Source organism: Heptranchias perlo, chromosome 4 (assembly GCF_035084215.1).
Source record: "Heptranchias perlo isolate sHepPer1 chromosome 4, sHepPer1.hap1, whole genome shotgun sequence".
NCBI classification, from domain to species: domain Eukaryota; kingdom Metazoa; phylum Chordata; class Chondrichthyes; order Hexanchiformes; family Hexanchidae; genus Heptranchias; species Heptranchias perlo.
In genome coordinates this window covers 97,192,347-97,211,417 of record NC_090328.1, presented here as the reverse complement: position 1 = coordinate 97,211,417, position 19,071 = coordinate 97,192,347, and the positions used below count along the sequence as shown (strand labels likewise).

The 19,071-nt window shown below is 44.7% G+C and overlaps 1 protein-coding gene across 1 annotated transcript in view; it reads right to left on the bottom strand.

Annotated features, from left to right (window-relative positions):
* Positions 1 to 19,071, bottom strand: part of LOC137321131 (FERM and PDZ domain-containing protein 1) — a 103,315-nt gene that overhangs the window by 68,331 nt on the left and 15,913 nt on the right. The window contains exons 3-9 of the mRNA XM_067983357.1: positions 15,348 to 15,450; positions 13,959 to 14,004; positions 10,772 to 10,876; positions 8,603 to 8,698; positions 5,015 to 5,140; positions 4,067 to 4,186; positions 2,514 to 2,650 (exon numbers count right to left, since the gene is read on the bottom strand). Of these exons, the coding sequence (XP_067839458.1) occupies positions 2,514 to 2,650; positions 4,067 to 4,186; positions 5,015 to 5,140; positions 8,603 to 8,698; positions 10,772 to 10,876; positions 13,959 to 14,004; positions 15,348 to 15,450 (733 nt within the window). The remainder of the gene's footprint in view (positions 1 to 2,513; positions 2,651 to 4,066; positions 4,187 to 5,014; positions 5,141 to 8,602; positions 8,699 to 10,771; positions 10,877 to 13,958; positions 14,005 to 15,347; positions 15,451 to 19,071) is intronic.

Here is a 19,071-nt window from a genome sequence, read left to right as displayed (position 1 = left end):
CTAATGATGAGTCTCGCTAACGATGAGTCTCACTGCATGAAGTTACACTGATGATTCCTGGTATCATGACCCTTAATCTCTGCAGGGTTTTTTTTTATTCGTTCATGGGATGTGGGCGTCGTTGGCGAGGCCAGCATTTGTTGCCCATCCCTAATTGCCCTTGAGAAGGTGGTGGTGAGCCGCCTTCTTGAACCGCTGCAGTCCGTATGGTGAAGGTTCTCCCACAGTGCTGTTACGAAGGGAGTTCCAGGATTTTGATCCAGCGACGATGAAGGAACGGCAATGTATTTCCAAGTCGGGATGGTGTGTGACTTGGAGGGGAACGTGCAGGTGGTGTTGTTCCCATGTGCCTGCTGCTCTTGTCCTTCTAGGTGGTAGAGGTCGCAGGTATGGGAGAAGAAGCCTTGGCGAGTTGTTGCAGTGCATCCTGTGGATGGTACACACTGCAGCCACAGTGCGCCGGTGGTGAAGGGAGTGAATGGTTAGGGTGGTGGATGGGGTGCCAATCAAGCGGGCTGCTTCGTCCCGGATGGTGTCGAGCTTCTTCAGTGTTGTTGGAGCTGCACTCATCCAGGCAAGTAGAGAGTATTCCATCACACTCCTGACTTGTGCCTTGTAAATGGTGGAAAGGCTTTGGGGAGTCAGGAGGTGAGTCACTCGCCACAGAACACCCAGCCTCTGACCTGCTCTTGTAGCCACAGTATTTATATGGCTGGTCCAATTAAGTTTCTGGTCAATGGTGACCCCTCAGGATGTTGATGGTGGGGGATTCGGCGATGGTAATACCGTTGAATGTCAAAGGGAGGTGGTTAGACTCTCTCTTGTTGGAGATAGTCATTGCCTGGCACTTGTCTGGCGCGAATGTTACTTGCCAGTTACCAGCCCAAGCCTGGATGTTGTCCAGGTCTTGCTGCATGCGGGCACGGACTGCTTCATTATCTGAGGGGTTGCGAATGGAACTGAACACTGTGCAATCATCAGCAATCATCCCCATTTCTGACCTTATGATGGAGGGAAGGTCATTGATGAAGCAGCTGAAGATGGTTGGGCCTCGGACACTGCCCTGAGGAATTCCTGCAGCAATGTCCTGGGGCTGAGATGATTGGCCTCCAACAACCACTACCATCTTCCTTTGTGCTAGGTATGACTCTAGCCACTGGAGAGTTTTCCCCCCTGATTCCCATTGACTTCAATTTTACTAGGGCTCCTTGGTGCCACACTCGGTCAAATGCTGCCTTGATGTCAAGGGCAGTCACTCTCACCTCACCTGGTCTCCAGCCATAAATTTAGTAAGAGACTGGCAGAACCCCCAGAGAAGCTGCTGTCAAATTAATAGCAGAAGACTGGGAGAAATTTCAACCAACTTTTGCTGAACACCCCAGCAACACTGTTAGATTTTGCGTAACCGCAGTGCACCGTGCCCCTCCTAACCTGACCGTGCCTGAATTTGGGGGGTCAGGTTATTTAAACGGTCCAGTCACACCTCCAGCTCAGGCCCACATTCCTGGCAGGGCCTTGCACCCAGAAGCAGGGGTGCAGGAACACAGGCTCAGCCTGCCCAAGAGGTTGTGGGCCTAGATCCTGGCCTTGGGGTCTTCTGTTGGCAAACAGCAGCTACATAACCTCCAGGCTCAATGAAGAGAAAGGCAAGACTCACCTTTTCAGGACTCACTTGCCTTGCTTTCAGCACTTCTGTCAGATCCCCTGAATGTCCAACCTGGCCAATTACTGTTCTATGAGCCTACTCTTAATCATCAGCAAAGTGATGGAAGAAGTGCTCTCAAGCAGCACTTCCTCACCAATAACCTGCTCACCGATGCTCAGTTTGGGTTCCACCGGGATCACTCGGCTCCAGGCCTCATTACAGCCTTGGTCTAAACATGGACACAAGAGCTATATTCCAGAGGTAAGGTGAGAGTGACTGCCCTTGACATCAAGGCATGAAATTATTAATGAGAACAGGGATTTATTTGTGGTCCCAAACCTCCATGGTACACGTCAATACAGCTATCGAGACAAAAGATTGGGACCCCCTGACCCATCGCAACCACCCCTGACCCATCGCAACCATTGGTCATTTGACAAGGACAGGACACCTCTAAACCTGAAGTGACCCAACTGTGCTAAATTTGAATATTCAACAGATTTAGATTTTGGTTCAGAGTGCGTCTTTAGCAAACTTATTCTCCCCAGTTTTGGTTATTTTTCCCGTCTGGGAAGTTCGCATGCACCATCGTTCTTTGGCTAGATTATCGGGTGGTGATGCAACCTATTCCCTCACCTTCGACAATCCTGCTATATAGTAACAAACATATGGTACTTGTGCTCTGTTTTTTCTGCCTTCCTTGGTCCCACTTGGCATCTTGCCCTGACAGTCTGGACAAGATTGGGAATTGTAGGCGCACAGCTTTGTTTAACCACAGTGTAGTATGAACATAACTTGGTGTAACGTGCGACTTTTAAATGCAGCTGAAGCAATGCACAAGTTCAATCCTGCGGGCATGTTGACTTACTCAATATACTTCATGGAGACTTTCTGAGACTGCTTGGAGCTGAGGATGCATTCCTGAATCTGCAGTGCTGCGAGACGGATAGCAGTGTTGCATTTCATCTCCATGGCAAACTTCTCCTGCAGCACATCATTACAACTCTGTAAAAGAGAAGACCACCTAAGTCATCACACACGACCGCCTAGAAAAATGTCCACCATTTACCACCATTTATAAATGCTTCCATAGAATCTTACAGCACAGAAGGAGGCCATCATGCCTGTGCCAGCTCTTTGAAAGAGCTATCCAATTAGTCCCATTCCCCTGCTCTTTCCCCGTGGCCCTGCAGATTTTTCCTTTTCCTTTTACTATTGAATCTGCTTCCACCAACCTTTCAGGTATTGCATTTCAGATCATAACAACTCGCTGTGTAAAAAAATATTTCCTCATCTCCTCTCTGGTACTTTTGCCAATTATCTTAAATCTGTGTCCTTTGGTTACCGACCCTCTTGCCAGTGGAATCAATTTCTCCTTATTTACTCTATCAAAATCACTCATAATTTTGAACACCTTTATTAAATCGCCCCTTAACTTTCTCTGCTGTAAGGAGAATAAGTCCAGTTTCTTTAGTCTCTCCACATAACTGAAGTTACTCATCACCATAACAACAACAATGACTTGCATTTATATAGCGCCTTTAACATAGTAAAATGTCCCAAGGCGCTTCACAGGAGCGTCACCAAACCAATAGTAAGTCAACTATAGCTTTGTCCATAAATATAGGACATTTTAGGAACATAGGAATTGCAAGATGAAAAAAGACCAAGGTCCATATAATTCACCTTCTACCATCCTGGTAGCCACATGATACAATGATAATGGAATTTTTGACTAATCATAGCAATCGATCTTATCAATTAGTCTGCAACAAACCCAGACATGAGACGAGGAAAACTCCAGTGGTGGAGAGCTTTGGGAACCATAGGTCCAAAGGCACTTTTTCCTCCCAAGCATGTTATACTTACCACATGTCATGTCTCACATTACTCATATACTGTATCCCAAAATGTTATTTTCTGAAAGAAATCTATCTAATTTGTATTTGAATAAATCAATACTAGCTGTTTCCACCGTCTCCCTAGGTAGCCTGTTCCATAGATTGACCATTCACTCACTGAAATATTGGGGGTGATTTTAAACCCCAAGAACGGGTGGGTTGGGAACGGGAGGGAGTTGAAAATAGTTGTTTTTTGGGTCGCGACCGCAACCTGGCTTTATTTCCAGGTTTAATGTCAGCGTGTAAAAGTACAGGCTTCCCACTGGGAATGCAAAGTCCGAAAGTTTTACGGTTGCGACCCAAAAAAACAACTATTTTCAACTCCCACCCGCCCCCAACACACCCTCTCTTGGGGTTTAAAATCACCTCCGTTGTTTCCGCAGATTAGTTTTGAATTTACCCCCTTTTCAAGCGCAGGCTGTTTCCTCTGGTTCTACTGTTTTGGACAAGGTGAAACAGCTGGTCATAGTCATGATCTTTATAAAGGGGTCCACTATGATCCTTCAACACAAACACATACCTGCATGTAAAGGTATTCAAAGGTAACTGGATCATCTCGTAAAACCTCTAGTGGATCTCTTGGTAGGAAACACACCCTGAAGAGACACCGATAGTCATGGGGTTCTCGCTTCTGGACTACCTGAGACAAGAAGAGAAAACATTTACACCAGTATTTCATTTATTACTATCACATCTGGAAAATAATTAATAGATCATTTTCTTTAGGCTTATGTCTTAACAGGAAGCATCCTCTCATTGGGTGAAGTTGCGGGCGGGGAGGAGTGCCTTGTCTCTGGATAGGTTTACTGCTGGCAGCCAAGCAGGCTTCCCTTTGTGAAGAGAGGCCCAGCCCCCCCTTATACAGCGCGCTCTTTAACTGTTTCGGATCCAACACTATATGTAGTAGGCTCCCAAATCAACACAGTATTTTCAGCTTTGAAAATGTCTCCACATGTATTTTGCAGTTGAACAGATTAAACAGAGTAATTGGCATCTTGTTAAATGTCCTATTGAAGTGACTCTAATTCAATCTGATATTGATCAGCAACATTGGATTTCAATACCGTCCCTGATTTTGATACAAACAAATGCTGCTGCTTTTATATGGACTTCACTTACAAAACCTCCCTGAATACAACATTTTCTCTAGGTTCCTGCCGAAGGAATGAAATTAAAAAAGAGCCAGACTTGGTGAAATCATCAGCAGATCAATGTTAGATAATTTAGTAGAAAGATATAGGTGGCTGAGGGTTTTACTCTGCAGGTACAGATAGTGGGTAACTTTTTCCCTCCACATCACAAGAGATTGTAAACTCTTTTGACTATCTTCAAAAGGGCTTCTGTAACTGCCTGCATGCCAATTGGTTTATGTTCTTTTGGTCTTGCTCAAAATGTATTGGAAAGTAGCCAAACTGACCAACACTATTGATCCCATCCCCAGCGCACAGAATCCTGATCCTCTCCGTACCTGCTCAATGATCTCATCATCATGTAGGAGATAGACTTTGGTGACACTGTAGCGCTCCTTCAAAGCAAGAGCGAAGTGTTCAATATAGCGAATGGACAGCTTCTGCTTCAGGGTTAGAATGATATCCTGTCAATTAGAGACAAAAGGGGAAGAAGTTCAATTCTCATTGACTTTCTAGATTTCCACGTGACCCAATCGAGGACTCATGCTGTAGTTACACAGCAACACCTAGCATTCATACAACTCTTCTCACATACAAGAAGACATCTCAGGGAACATGATTATAGGCACTTTGTAGACACATAAAAGCGTCCTAACCCACTGCACTACCCACCCTCCTAACCCCCTGCATTATCCACTGTCCTAATCCACTGCACTACCCACCCTCCTAACCCCCTGCATTATCCACTGTCCTAACCCACTGCACTACCCACCCTCCTAACCGCCTGCACTATCCACTGTCCTAACCTACTGCACTAGAAACCCTCCTAACCCCCTGCACTATCCACTGTCCTAATCCCCTGCACTACCTACTGTCCTAACCCACTGTCTAGCATAATTGGTCACAACACCAACCACCATAATAATCTGCCACACTATCCAATATAATAACCCACTGCACTATCTAGTATAATAACCCATTGCACTAACCAGTATAATAACCCACTGCACTAACCAGTATAATAATCCACTGCACTAACCAGTATAATAATCCACTGCACTAACCAGTATAATAATCCATTGCACTATTCTGTGCATAGAGCCACTGCACTATCCAATATAATAACTGACTGCTTCATCCAGTCCACCCAAAAAAGTTATTTGCAGAGGAGCCTCAGGATGGATAAAGCAGGCAATTATCTGTACTTCACAAATGGTGAGCATTTCCTTTAATATGTCAACTCATTGTTTCTCACAGCTGCCAGTAGAAAGTCCAATGTGATGAATAAACAGTAATTCTCGTTTCCCTTTCCTGATATCCATGGCCTGTCCTGTTATGCCAATGTCTAAAAGCTCTTAAAAGCTTTTCTTAATCGGCTGGATACATTATGCAAGGGCATTTTCAGAATTGTTTTATTTTAATTATGAGGTATGAATCTCTATGTTCACTGCAGAATTTAACCACTCAAAACCTCTGTGCTAGTGGACAAATGCTTTCATCCACTTATGCAGTGAACTGACACCCCATCGGATATTACCCTCAAAATCACACAAAAAAAACAAATGCTGACAAACAAGCCTCCCTCCTTATAGATCAATTTTTGTTCATTGAATTGTTTGGTGTGCGACTCATTTGGCTGCTCTTCTGTTTATTGTTCATGTGCATTAAAAAAATAAATTGCATTTATATAGCACCTTTCATGACCTCAGGATGTCCCAAAGCGCTTTACAGCCAATTAACTACTTTTGAACTGTAGTCACTGTTGTAATGTTACCTCATTTCACAGTTCAGCGGATGGCTATAGGCTAATCAATATTTGCTCTTGCAGTTTATGACAAAATTTGAACTCTCAAAGAATTTAATGGAAATGGAAATCCTTTCCATTTTTCTTAAGAAGTGACATTCATTAACTAAAAAAAATCAATTTAAATATAAGGGGCAGGCCTTACTAATTTCAGTCACACTACCATTTCCTTGATTTTGAAACCATTCATCCAAAGGATGCATATACATCAATCATGCTCCCAGATGATAATTGATTTATTTGCATCAAAGGGAACAAAGAATTGGTGAATCTAGCCTCACATGCACGATAAATCCAATTCCAACTCAGTATTATTCATTTTTTATGTATCTATAAATGCCCGTGGCAATTTCCTTGGTCAGTTAATGAATACTAGAGTCTTTTATATTCAACAGAGTTGGAAGAAATACATCACTCCACAGAGCCACCTAATGCCCAGAACTTGAAAATACATTGTAGCAGTTGACATAGCAAAATTGAATGGAAAATATTGACATATCAATTTACAATGTTAAATGGTGACAGAAAAGCATGACATATTAGATTTTCAGTAATATATATAGATATATATATAGCTAGATATTTTTTTGGACAGCACAGAAGGAGGCCATTCGGCCCATTGAGCCTGTGCCGGCTCTTTGTACAAGCAATCCAGTTAGTCCCATTCCCCCACTTTTTCCCCGTAGCCCTGCAAATTTTTTCCCTTCAAACATTTATCCAATTCCTTTTTGAAAGCCATGAATGAATCAGCTTCCACCACCCTTTCAGGCAATGCATTCCAGATCATAACAACTCACTGGTTGTTTTTCAGACTGGAGGAAGGTATACAGTGGTGTTCCCCAGGGGTCGGTACTAGGACAGCTGCTTTTTGTGATATATATTAATGACTTGGACTTGGGTATACAGGGCACAGTTTCAAAATTTGCTGATGACACAAAACTTGGGAGTGGAGTGAACAGTGAGGAGGATAGTAATAGACTTTAGGAGGACATAGACAGGCTGGTGGAATGGGCGGACACATGCAGATGAAATTTAATGCAGAGAAATGCGAAGTGATACACTTTGGCAGGAAGAACAAGGAGAGGAAATATAAACTAAATGGTACCATTCTAAAGTGGGTGCAGGAACAGAGACCTGGGGGATATGTGCACAAATCTTTGAAGGTGGCAGGGCAGGTTGAGAAAGTGGTTAAAAAAGTATATGGGATCCTGGGCTTTATAAATAGAGGCACTGAGTACAAAAGCAAGGAAGTTATGTTGAACCTTTATAAATCACTGGTTCAGCCACAACTGGAGTATTGAGTCCAATTTTGGGCACCGCACTTTAGGAAGGATGTGAAGGCCTTAGAGAGGGTTGCAGAAAAGATTTACTAGAATGGTTCCAGTGATGGGAAATTTCAGTTATGTGGATAGACTGGAGAAGCTGGGGTTGTTCTCCTGAGAGCGGAGAAGGTTGAGAGGAGATTTGATAGAAGTGTTCAAAATCATGAAGGGTTTAGATAAAGTAAATAAAGAGAAACTGTTCCCATTGGTAGAAGGGTCGAGAACCAGAGGACACAGATTTAAGGTGATTGGCAAAAGAACCAAAGGTGACGTGAGGAAAAATCTTACTACGCAGCGAGTAGTTATGATCTGGAATGTGCTGCCTGAAAGGGTGGTGGAAGCAGATTCAATCGTGGCTTTCAAAAAGGAATTGGATAAATATTTGAAGGGAAAAAATTTGCAGGGCTATGGGGAAAGTGCCGAGGAATGGGACTAATTGGATTGCTCTTATAAAGAGCCGGCACAGGCTTGATGGGCCGAATGGCCTTGTTCTGTGCTGTAACAATTCTATGATTCTATGATAGATAGATATAACAGCAGTCAGCACAGAACTAAAAGCCATTACCATAGTGTCTCTGCTACTTCAACGTCAGCTATGCTATTTCAGCAGCAACAGAATAAATGATAGAGGCGAGACACTTTATTATCTCCTGGACTCATTGACAACTGCACTGAGATTTTCTGTTCAGTTTTTCCCAGGATAGATCAATAAAGTAAATCAATACGAGTTTCACTGGGCAAAATCAACAACGGGGTAAATGCACAGCAAGGAGCGAGGAAACCAGCAGAGTCTTCATTACCTTCACAGTTGTATTTTTCTCATATCTAAAGGCTTTGGTCTGTCCATTTTCCAAATACACCTTGAGAACATTGGGCATGAAAAGGAGCGAGTTACCCTGTGGGAAGGACAAAACACAAAAAGTGTTAGGATTATTTACTGCAACAAAAAAGCAAAGTCACATCACAACCATCACCATCTTACTGAAAATATTCCAATTCAGCCCTAGGCATGCCTTTGGTGTAAGTGCTGGGGACGGAGGGGGGGACACAGGAAATTAGGCCAGACCCAGTTCCGCCAGAATTCCATCCTATTCCAAGGACAATGGGAAATTCCAGTAGGGGGCCGTAGTTCGGCGGATGGCTATAGGCTAATCAATATTTGCTCTTGCAGTTTATGACTAAATTTGAACTCTCAAAGAATTTAATGGAAATGGAAATCCTTTCCATTTTTCTTAAGAAGTGACATTCATTAACTAAAAAAAATCAATTTAAATATAAGGGGCAGGCCTTACTAATTTCAGTCACACTACCATTTCCTTGATTTTGAAACCATTCATCCAAAGGATGCATATACATCAATCATGCTCCCAGATGATAATTGATTTATTTGCATCAAAGGGAACAAAGAATTGGTGAATCTAGCCTCACATGCACGATAAATCCAATTCCAACTCCCACACCTCCCCACATCAAGTGGGCTGGAAATTCCACCTAGTCTTGTATCTTCAAACTGCATAGATTTATTGCTCTGCTATGAATGGAGTTTTGCAGCAACAATATTAAATTGGGGCTTGCCTCTCAATGGGAGAGGCCTTAGAGTAGTATTTCCTTCTGCATTGGCCCTTGTTGGGGGGTGAACAGGGGAAGAAATTGAGCAGAGACCCTTACTGCCAGATCCCTGCCCATTTATACAGCCATTCTGATCCTTTGTCGTCATTTGTACCAGACTTTGGAACTTCCCGCCCAAGAAGAGGCGGGCATATTTAAATGAGACGGTAATTACGGCGTGACGTCATGTGGGCTGCATAAATAAAATCCTAATGGCCACCACAGGCACTGACATCAATAGAGGGGTTGTTGACTGCCAATTCCTTGTTGCTTTATTGCAGAATCGTCATTGGAGGCAGCAACATGGATCTCTCTCTGGAGGCTGCCCGGCCCTTTAAGCTGCAGCAGATATCTGAATCATGCAAGGGCAGCCATTGTCCACCACCGCCAGTGATGAGCCCCCAAGTGCAGCAGGCAATACCACCAGGCGCCCACTGTCGATATCTAAATGGTCATGACACTGGAAAATTCGTCGGGTTCAGCGCTGACGACCTGGGGTTGATGCCTCAGACTTCATTCAATGCAGGGCAGAAAGTCAATTCAGTTCGAAGATACAAGGCTGGTTTAGAGTAAGGAAATCTGATCGCATGCTTATGGTTAAATTAAATCAACCGTAAATTGTTGGTAACTGCATCAGCAAAGAAAATCAAGACCTCAGTTCTCGTCCACTGTCCCGCTAGAGCAAGAAGCCTTGTCATCCAATCCTGGCCAAGGTCGCTGGGCCTGTATCAATTCTTATTGTTGTTGTTTAGTTTTCTATAATTAGCAATCAAAGAGAATAGTCCCCTTTTTTACTTAAGCTACTTAGTACGGCCATTCCTCTCAATGTCCAAGTGTTCTGGAAAGTAAGATTGAGCGGGGTGTATAATGGGTGGCTGAGCCGCAACCGCCATTAAAATCGCCCCCCGGTGGACTTTGTACGTCACCTGCTGGAGCCAACCAAACTTGGAAAAACAATACGGGGCTCAAGGGAAAGGATTGCTTTCATTAGTCAAAGCAGAAAAAGTCAAATGTTTTTGGTACAATTCTTGCGGTTCTGTGTAATCATAAACCTTTCCTTTATAAACAGATATACGGCTTCATTACATCTACACAGAGGAAATCAGCCCTCCCCCGCCCCTGCCGTGGTATGGCTGTCGAGAGAAGGGGTATCTCCATTGGAGGGGACGCCCATGATTCCCTATTACGCACCCCCGACAGCCGAGGTTCTAGGCTGGCAGGGCACATCTAGAAAATCTGCCATCCAGTGTTTTGTAGAAAAGCAAAAGGTGCCCAGTCCAGCTACGGGTTGGAACTAATCCAGAATGATTATGGTATGGCTGGACCTGGCAATGGGCCAAACACCTGCAGGAGGCACAAACCTGTGTGTGGCCATTGACGATCACTTCCTCAGCAAAGCGCACTTTGACTGGGTTGCTTTTCAACCTAGCACGTTTTTCTTCAGTAATGAACGATGATTTGGGCCCCTGAACACAAACAGAAAATAATACAGTTGAACTACAGCAATGACTTTCTGTGATGACACTGAGTTTTATTTGAGGAACTCCTTCACTGATGTTCTGTGGTGACACTGAGGCCTAGAAATTCAATTGCGCCCAAAAGGGGAGTGCAGGGGTTGGGGCACGTGTTGTACATTCCTGTTCATCTGGTCCCAGAGACCACGATTAATTGGTGCTGGCAGCTCATTAAAAATGATTCAGGCCATCAATGCTAGGAGCTTAGCTCCCAAGACATGGCTTCAATGCCTAAAAGAAGTTCAATGACCTCACCAGAGTTGTCACGGTAAGAATACTGCTCTCTTACTCTCTGCTTACACCTCTAGCCTCTACTTTCAATAATCCCCCCCCACCCCCCGCTTCCCTTCCCTCTCCGATAATCACTGCACCACACTTCCACCTCCTTCTCCTCATACTCACACACTTGCCACTATTGCAATCCTCACTTCCCCACATCTAACATCTTACATACTGCGTATCAAATATTTGACCATGACAGGCATATTCTCTAAACACCTCACAAGGATGTCATTAACACATTCTTTCTTGAAGGAGCAGATTCCACACAAAATTGAGACAGGAGGCTGACAGCAGAGGAGGGCCGAGCCCGCCTGCATACCCTCTACCCCTGTGGAAGAAAGTGTACTGGCCATCGTGGCTGGGGGAGAGTCATGGCTGTGGTGAGTGGAAACGCTGGAGGAGTCGTCGTGCAGGGTTTCTTCACACCTTATCCTCTTTTTGCCTTCTTACTTCCATCTCACCCTAAACACTCTGCATGACAAACTGTGACTACATTTCAAAAGTAGGTAATTGGCTGTGATGCACTAAGGGATGGTCCTGAGGATATGAAAGGTGCTACATAAATGTAATTTCTTTCTTACTTCCTCTCTTTTATTCTATTTTTCTTCAGATATTTCTCATTCATTGATAAGCTTCCATGGGTTAATCCAGCGACCTTGTGCTCCCAGTGGGGAGATGCCATGGCAGGGAGCACAGGTTAGAGACAAAGTTATAACAGGGTGGTCCCAATACTCCGACCCACACTACCTTTGAGTGTGGCTCCCACTGGGAGGATGGGATGGCGGAATTGGTGCAAGCATGACTTAGACTTTCCAGTATATCACTCTCATGTGTGACAGGTGTTCTAGGCCCAAGAATTTTATATGGACATTAGTCGATCTCCCTTGTCATTGCGCACAAGGAGTCAAGATCAAGTATAGCTTTCAGGTGAGGCAAGAACAGAGGGTGGAGGATAATTGGACGAGGTTGTGCATACATGACTCATTCCCCATTTTGAAGTCATACATTCTGTCCTTATTTTTATATTTTCATAATAAATTCTGACGTCCACATTTATAATGAAAACTGCCTATGTAAACTTGGCATGCTGTAACTACAACCTTCCCCCAGTGATGGCACTGCAGCACCTCCAGCAGCAGGAGAGTGTAATTGTAGCTTGCACAGGCAGTTACATTATAAATGTGGACACAGAAATTTATAATGGAAAAAAGTTAACAGTAAGTGCACACAGACGTTAAGGGCTGGATTTTCCAGTGAAGATAATGGTGAAGCTGACCAGTATTTCTGTGCATCTGGTACAGCAACTTCTGGCGACCACACATGTGCAGTTAAACGTGGAAATCCTTATTGTACCCAGTTCCATCTCAATCTCCCTGAAATGTTTGTCTCTTCATTCTCAGCTGCCAGATTATTCAAAGTATGAGTAAAAAAGTTTGAACCAGTGCAATGAGCCTAGATTTCAACATGGTGAAGATGCAATATATATCTACACATAATATATTAAAAATCTCAGGCCGAATTTTCCTGCAAGCGGCAAATGAACGGTGCCCGCCTTGGACCGAGAATGACATCTCACCTGCTGGCTCTCCATTCAAACGAATGGAACGGTGTGAGGCTTCTGCACCGACCTGATGGATATGAATTAATCTTGCCAAAAAAAGGTATGTCAAGTCATCTTAAGTCTAAGTACCCTTTTAACGGCGTGGTAAGTCTTAATTACTGCCAAACAACTTCTCTGGCACTGAAAATTAACTTTTACAAGTGTGGAATTTCATTCCTTCAGATTTTAATTGTTGTTGGAGATTTAAAAAGAAAATGTAATTTTTATTTTTTTACTTTTTCTTTCTGTCTCTTTTATCTGTGTCTCTTAATTCAATATTTCTTTCCCTCTCTTTATTTCACTTTGACATTGAATTCACTATTCTAACTTACACATTCTGGTTCTGTGTCTGCATGACTTATTAACATGCTTCAATCTGATCAGTTATGGGAATAGACAGCTGCTTGCCCCGTTCACACAGCTCCCATATGCCCAAGAGAGGGTGCTGCACTGGATTGAGCGCCCCTTGAGAGGAACTTGCTGTGCAAAAGCCAACGAAAAGGCTATGGGTAAGTCCATGGCGGGCATCGTTCATTCGCCGCTTGCAGGAAAATCCGGCCCGAGATTTTTAATATATTATATGTAGATATATATTGCATCTTCACCATGTTGAAATCTAGGCTCATTGCACTGGTTCAAACTTTTTTACTCATACTTTGAATAATCTGGCAGCTGAGAATGAAGAGACAAACATTTCAGGGAGATTGAGATGGAACTGGGTACAATAAGGAAAGGAAAAGACTTGCATTTATATAGCACCTTACACAACCTCAGATGGGACCTCAGTTTAATGTCTCATCTGAAAGACAGTGCAGCAGTCCCTCAGTACTGCAGTGAAACTCATCCAATGTCCACTAATGGTCTGTACCTATGCTCCTATGTCCTGGCACATGTCAACTGCAGATATGGATGACACCAGCATAGGTGCCAGCTATTGATCCATCGCACCTAGAGCTCAGAGGAGCATCATGTCATTCAAAACTGTCAGTACAGGTATGTGACTGAAGAGTTTAGTTACTGATTATACACAGTCTGAAACATGGAGGGCCAATTTCTTCGGGACTTCTCCCATTGCATCACAGTAACTTCGCCCTGACGATCACTAATAATGCTGGACACCTCTGCTTCTAAAAGTAAAAACTTTGTACTTACTGAGGTAATTCGAAGCACGGTGACCGTAACTGAGTTATCAGATAGCCTGCAACAAACAATTGGAAAAGCATTAAAGCCATACAAGTACAGAAGGGAGAAAAAGACGCCTGGCTAAATTTTGCAAAATCGTGCTCCTGGCATGGAGTCTCACCCGCTGGGAAATCACATCAGAAGATCATATGCTAAAACTTACGGCAGCAGGCACCTGTATGATTTATCCTACTCAGCCTACCTCACTTGCCCTCTCATTTAATAATGCATTTACACTAACTTCAGCATCGGAAGAGTTTCTGGTTCACAGTGAGGCTGCATATAGTGACACCACTGTTCTCAGCCAGAATGGAGATGATTGACGTGGGGGGATTACCCAATCACGCCTGGAGACTGCTCTGCTGTAAGTGACTGGGATTGATTTCACACCCAGAATTTGTCTGCAACTATCCTCCACTCCATTTTGCTGGAGAAATAATCCTGCTTTTATCAGGAGACTTTGCTGTTGTTTCGGTCATGGGTTCTGTTTGTTGTAGCTGGTTCTTTTTAAATGGACTCTGTTTGCTGTTTGCTGAGTAAACAGACTTTGTTTGCTGTAAAATAGAGTTTCTTTAGTGATCCTGCCCTCCCAGCACCGAGCCCTGGCTGCTGGAAGCATTGGTCAGAGAAGCGGTCCAATGAGTGAGGCTCCGTGATTGATGAATCTGCACAGTATATGAGTCTCTTTTTGGTTCATGAAATTTTCATTCTCTAACTAACCTCAAAAGTTTTAGAAATGTCAACCCAACTGCATATCTAATAGAATAATCAGCAGTGTAAATCATGGCTGTGTATGTAATAAAGAAACTGTTTATATAATGGAGTACTTGGCTGTGTATGTAATGGAGTAACAAAACCATTTATATAATGGAGTACTCAACTGTGTATGTAATGGCGTACTCAGCTGTGCATTTAAGGGAGTACTTGACTGTATAAAATGGAGTATTCAACTCTGTATATAATAGTGTACTCAGCTCTGTATATAACGGAGTACTCAGCTCTGTATATAACGGAGTACTCAGCTCTGTATATAACGGAATATTTGGCTGTGCTTGTCATGGAGTATTCAGTGTGAATAATGGAGTACTCAGCTATGTACATAGCTCACTGATTGTACAGAGAATCCTGTTGGAAATTGGGTGAATTCCTGTATAATTAAGGAGATATGGGGCACCCTATACAATCCCCATTACGACCTCCCTGTACAATTAAGAACAAACAGTTCCTCACACCTCCTCGATCGATGAGGTTCTATGGATGGGTTTGGTGCTAAAGGCCCTTTGTGTTTCTCGTGCAGTCCTGAGATGGGGGCCCTCAGTTGCTGCTAATGAATAGAACTTGTTTGAAAAGGATCATCACCTTAAAATATTTGCAATGTGTTCCCGGGAAATAGTGTCGATGGGCATATTGTTAATCTTTATGATCTGATCTCCTGGGAACAGCTTCCCTTCTCCTGGACCACCTATGGAGCAAAAGAGATCATCAAAATGAGATCGACATTAATTATCGCTGATAAAAAGAAAGAAAAACCCGAAATGCTGGAAATACACAGCAGGCCTGTCAGAATCTGTAAAGAGCAAAGACGGGACAATGTTTCATACATCGACCCTTTGTCACAGCTGGAATCTGAAGGAGAATCGCACCCATATGCAGGGGGGAGGGGGAAGTGAAAAAGAAACAAATAGAGAAGAGGAGGCAACAGATACCCCAATCACAGAGAGAGGAAGAGAATGTGTTAGACAACCTGCAAACTGCTCAAGACAAAACCTATTCAATTTATAAAAGGACACTGACTGGCCTATGGTGTATTTCCAGCAGTTTCTGCTTCATTATATTAATTATTCCCGATCCTTTTTCCAACAACCAGCAATCTCACCACTCTTCAAGCCAGGTTTATTTTCCACAATTATTCCAGTCAGTAAAAACTCTCTTCAAACAGTACTCAAGACTTCAATGTGAAACCATTTGCAACTGCCTCCAGAACACTGGTGACTCACAAACATGCTGCAAATTGTCCTCGGGATATTTTCCTGCCTGAAGTTTGTCTCATCGAAGCAGTTATGAAGTCAAAAGGGAACTCGTGACACTCCCAGGTTGTGGACAGAGGTGGATCAAACTCGATTATTCTCAATCTGCTGGTGACTTTCTAATGAACAATTCCACAGGACAGTTATAGCTGGTCACCAGCGGCTGTCAGACGGAGATGCAGCTGTTTTATTCACTTGTGGTATAACGGTAATTCAGAGGCAGGAGAAAAGTGACAACAGTCATACTAGGAGTTAGAGTGCCCACAGCATCGTATTTACAAAAACACAATGACGTGAAGTATTTGCCCTGTTTGGATAAAACAGTGATGTCCCTTTAAGAGAATAAACTAATGAAACCACAACAAAAAAAATCCATGGGGCATCTCCAGCGCTCCTGGGCAGGGTGTCATGTGCCAGGAGTGTATGTCAGGAATTCAGGCAACTTTCTGTCCACATACTTTTAACAGATGGAAAGTTGTGGGGAGGGGAACAAGCACTGAATTCCAGTTATGAGCTCTGGGTGTGTGAGTCCTTGTTCCAGGCACGTGGGGCCATGTGCTGGGTGCGCGAGGCCTTGTGCTGTGTGTGCGACGCCTTGTGTGTGCGAGGACCTGTGTTGGGTATGCAAGGCCTTGTGCCATGTGTGCGACACCTTGGGCTCGATTTAGCAATACTGGCGGGTTGGCAGCGGGTGTTGGGGGGGGTGGTGGTGAAGGTGCGCGTGGCAAACCCGCATGAACTAAACTTACCATTTCCGACGCGATCGCATGTTGATTGATGATGATTAACGTCCTCTCCGGGTTTCGCGCCCAGCAGCCAGCCTGATTGACAGACTGGCTGCTGTCAGGAGCTGCAACGCGAGGGGGGGGCGAGAAAGAGACGTCATCCGGCGCTGGAATGGAAGACCGGGGGGTGGGAGAGGGGAAGATCGGGGGGAGAGGGGAAGATCATGGGGGGAGAGAAGGGAAGATCGGGGGGAGGGGAAGATCGGGGGACGGTCGGGGGGAAGAGCGGGGGGAGATCGGGGGGAAGATCGGGGAAGATCGGGGAAGATCGAGGAAGATCGAGGGGGCGATCAGGGGAAGATCAGTGGGGGTGATCAGGAGGGCAATTGGGGGGAGATCGGCGGGAGATCGGGAGGGCGATCAGGGGAAGTTCGGGGGGAGATCGGGAGGGCGATCAGGGGAAGTTCGGGGGGAGATCGGGAGGGCGATCGGGGGAAGTTCGGGGGGAGATCGGGGGGGGAGATCGGGGGGAGATCGGCGGGTGAAGAGGGGGACATTGGGGGGACATCGGGGTGGGGGGAGACATCGGACATTGGAGCAGGGTGCAAAGGTAGGTTCATTTAGTGTTTTCACTTCCGACTATGGTTTTTTATTTAATTTATTTAGTTTCTTGTTCCCTGATCCGGCCCTTCATGCCTGGTACCAGGCGCAAATCAGAAGCGGTGAGCAAGCCACCCAGGTAAGTTAAAAATTGTTACCTTTACTTCATCTGTCACAGGTAAAGTGCCTTAAGTACCTCAATGAGGTACATTTGGCTCTTCAACTGTCATCCCGCCGGCTTTAATTGCCGGCGAGACTTCCGTTTTCGAGTCGCCCTGGGCAACTCGGAAGTCAGCGGGTTGGAGCCGGCTTCCGGACCCGAACGGGATTTCTGCGATTTTCAGAGACCCCAACGCGCCCGCAATTGCCTCCTGAAATCACCCCCAAATGTGTGGAAGGCCTTGTGCTGGGTGTGCGGTACCTCGCCACCAGAGGGAGCTGGCCCGATGTTGGAGATTGAATCTTGACCCTGCCTCACCAGCAGCGGCCCTCAAATAAGTCTAGTTGGGGAGGCGGAGGAGCCTCGTGTGGGCTGGCAGTGGCCCACAGTATTGCTGTGGAGCCGGGAGAAATGCCTCTGCTCCTTCCAGCTCCACCGGAGGGAAAGTAAAAAAAACATTTTCCCTACCATTTCTTCAGCGATCTCCAGCAGTCCCTTTAAGGACCGCTGGTCAGGCCTCTGTAGAACTGAAGCACACTCTACCTAGTTTTTCACAAAATCTGCAGAAAAGCCCTGAAACTGGCCTGTGACCTTTCATTTAATGTGTCTGCCGTGGCTCAGTTGGTAGCACTCTTCTGAGTAAGTAGGTTATGGGTTTAAGTCCCACCTCAGAGACTTGATCACATAATCTAGGCTGGCACTCCAGTGCAATACTGAGGGAGTGCTGTCTTTCGGAGGAGACGTTGAACCGAGGCCCTGTCTGCCCTCTCAGGTGGATGTAAAAGATCCCATGGCAATAATCGGAGAACAGCAGGGGAGTTCTCCCAGTGTGCTGGCCAATATTTATCCCTGAACCAACACCACTAAAACAGATTATCTGGTCTTTATCTCATTGCTGTTTGTGGGATCTTGCTGTGCGCAATTTGGCTGCCACATTTCCTACATCACAACAGTGACGACACTTCAAAAGTACTTCACTGACTGTAAAGCGCTTTGGGGTATCCTGAGGTCGTGAAAGGCGTTGTATAAATGCAAGTCGCTCTTTATTTCTTTCTTTCTTATTGCATATTTAAACTGATCCACCGCTGCTTTCAGGCAGCCGCCATTTAAAAATTGCGGGGCCCAATATAGCAGCAGCCATGCCGCTGTTGGAGATCAGGAGCAGGACTGAAAAACGGATACAGCAGACACCAATTTGTACCCTGCTATGTTCAATATACAAGGGAAAAAGGCGAATTTGCACCGGGAGCTGGAGACAAGGGGACATACCAGCCTTCAGTTAAATTATTGGCTATAGACAGCAGCAGGGCTATGGGGATCAGCACAGGGAACTGGGATCATTCTGCTTCAGAGAATCCCTGGCAACATTACAGCGTGTACACAAAATGGTCCTTTCATTATGTTTGTTCATTGCCAACTACGTTGCAGGCATTCTGCTTCTTATCGACTGTTCAAGTTAAAACAAAGATGAGGGCAGAATCTCTCGTCATTGTAACTGTGTAAAATTAGATGCACCAGGTGAGGAGAGAATGACAATGGAATAACGACACAAACATAACAAAATCTAGTGC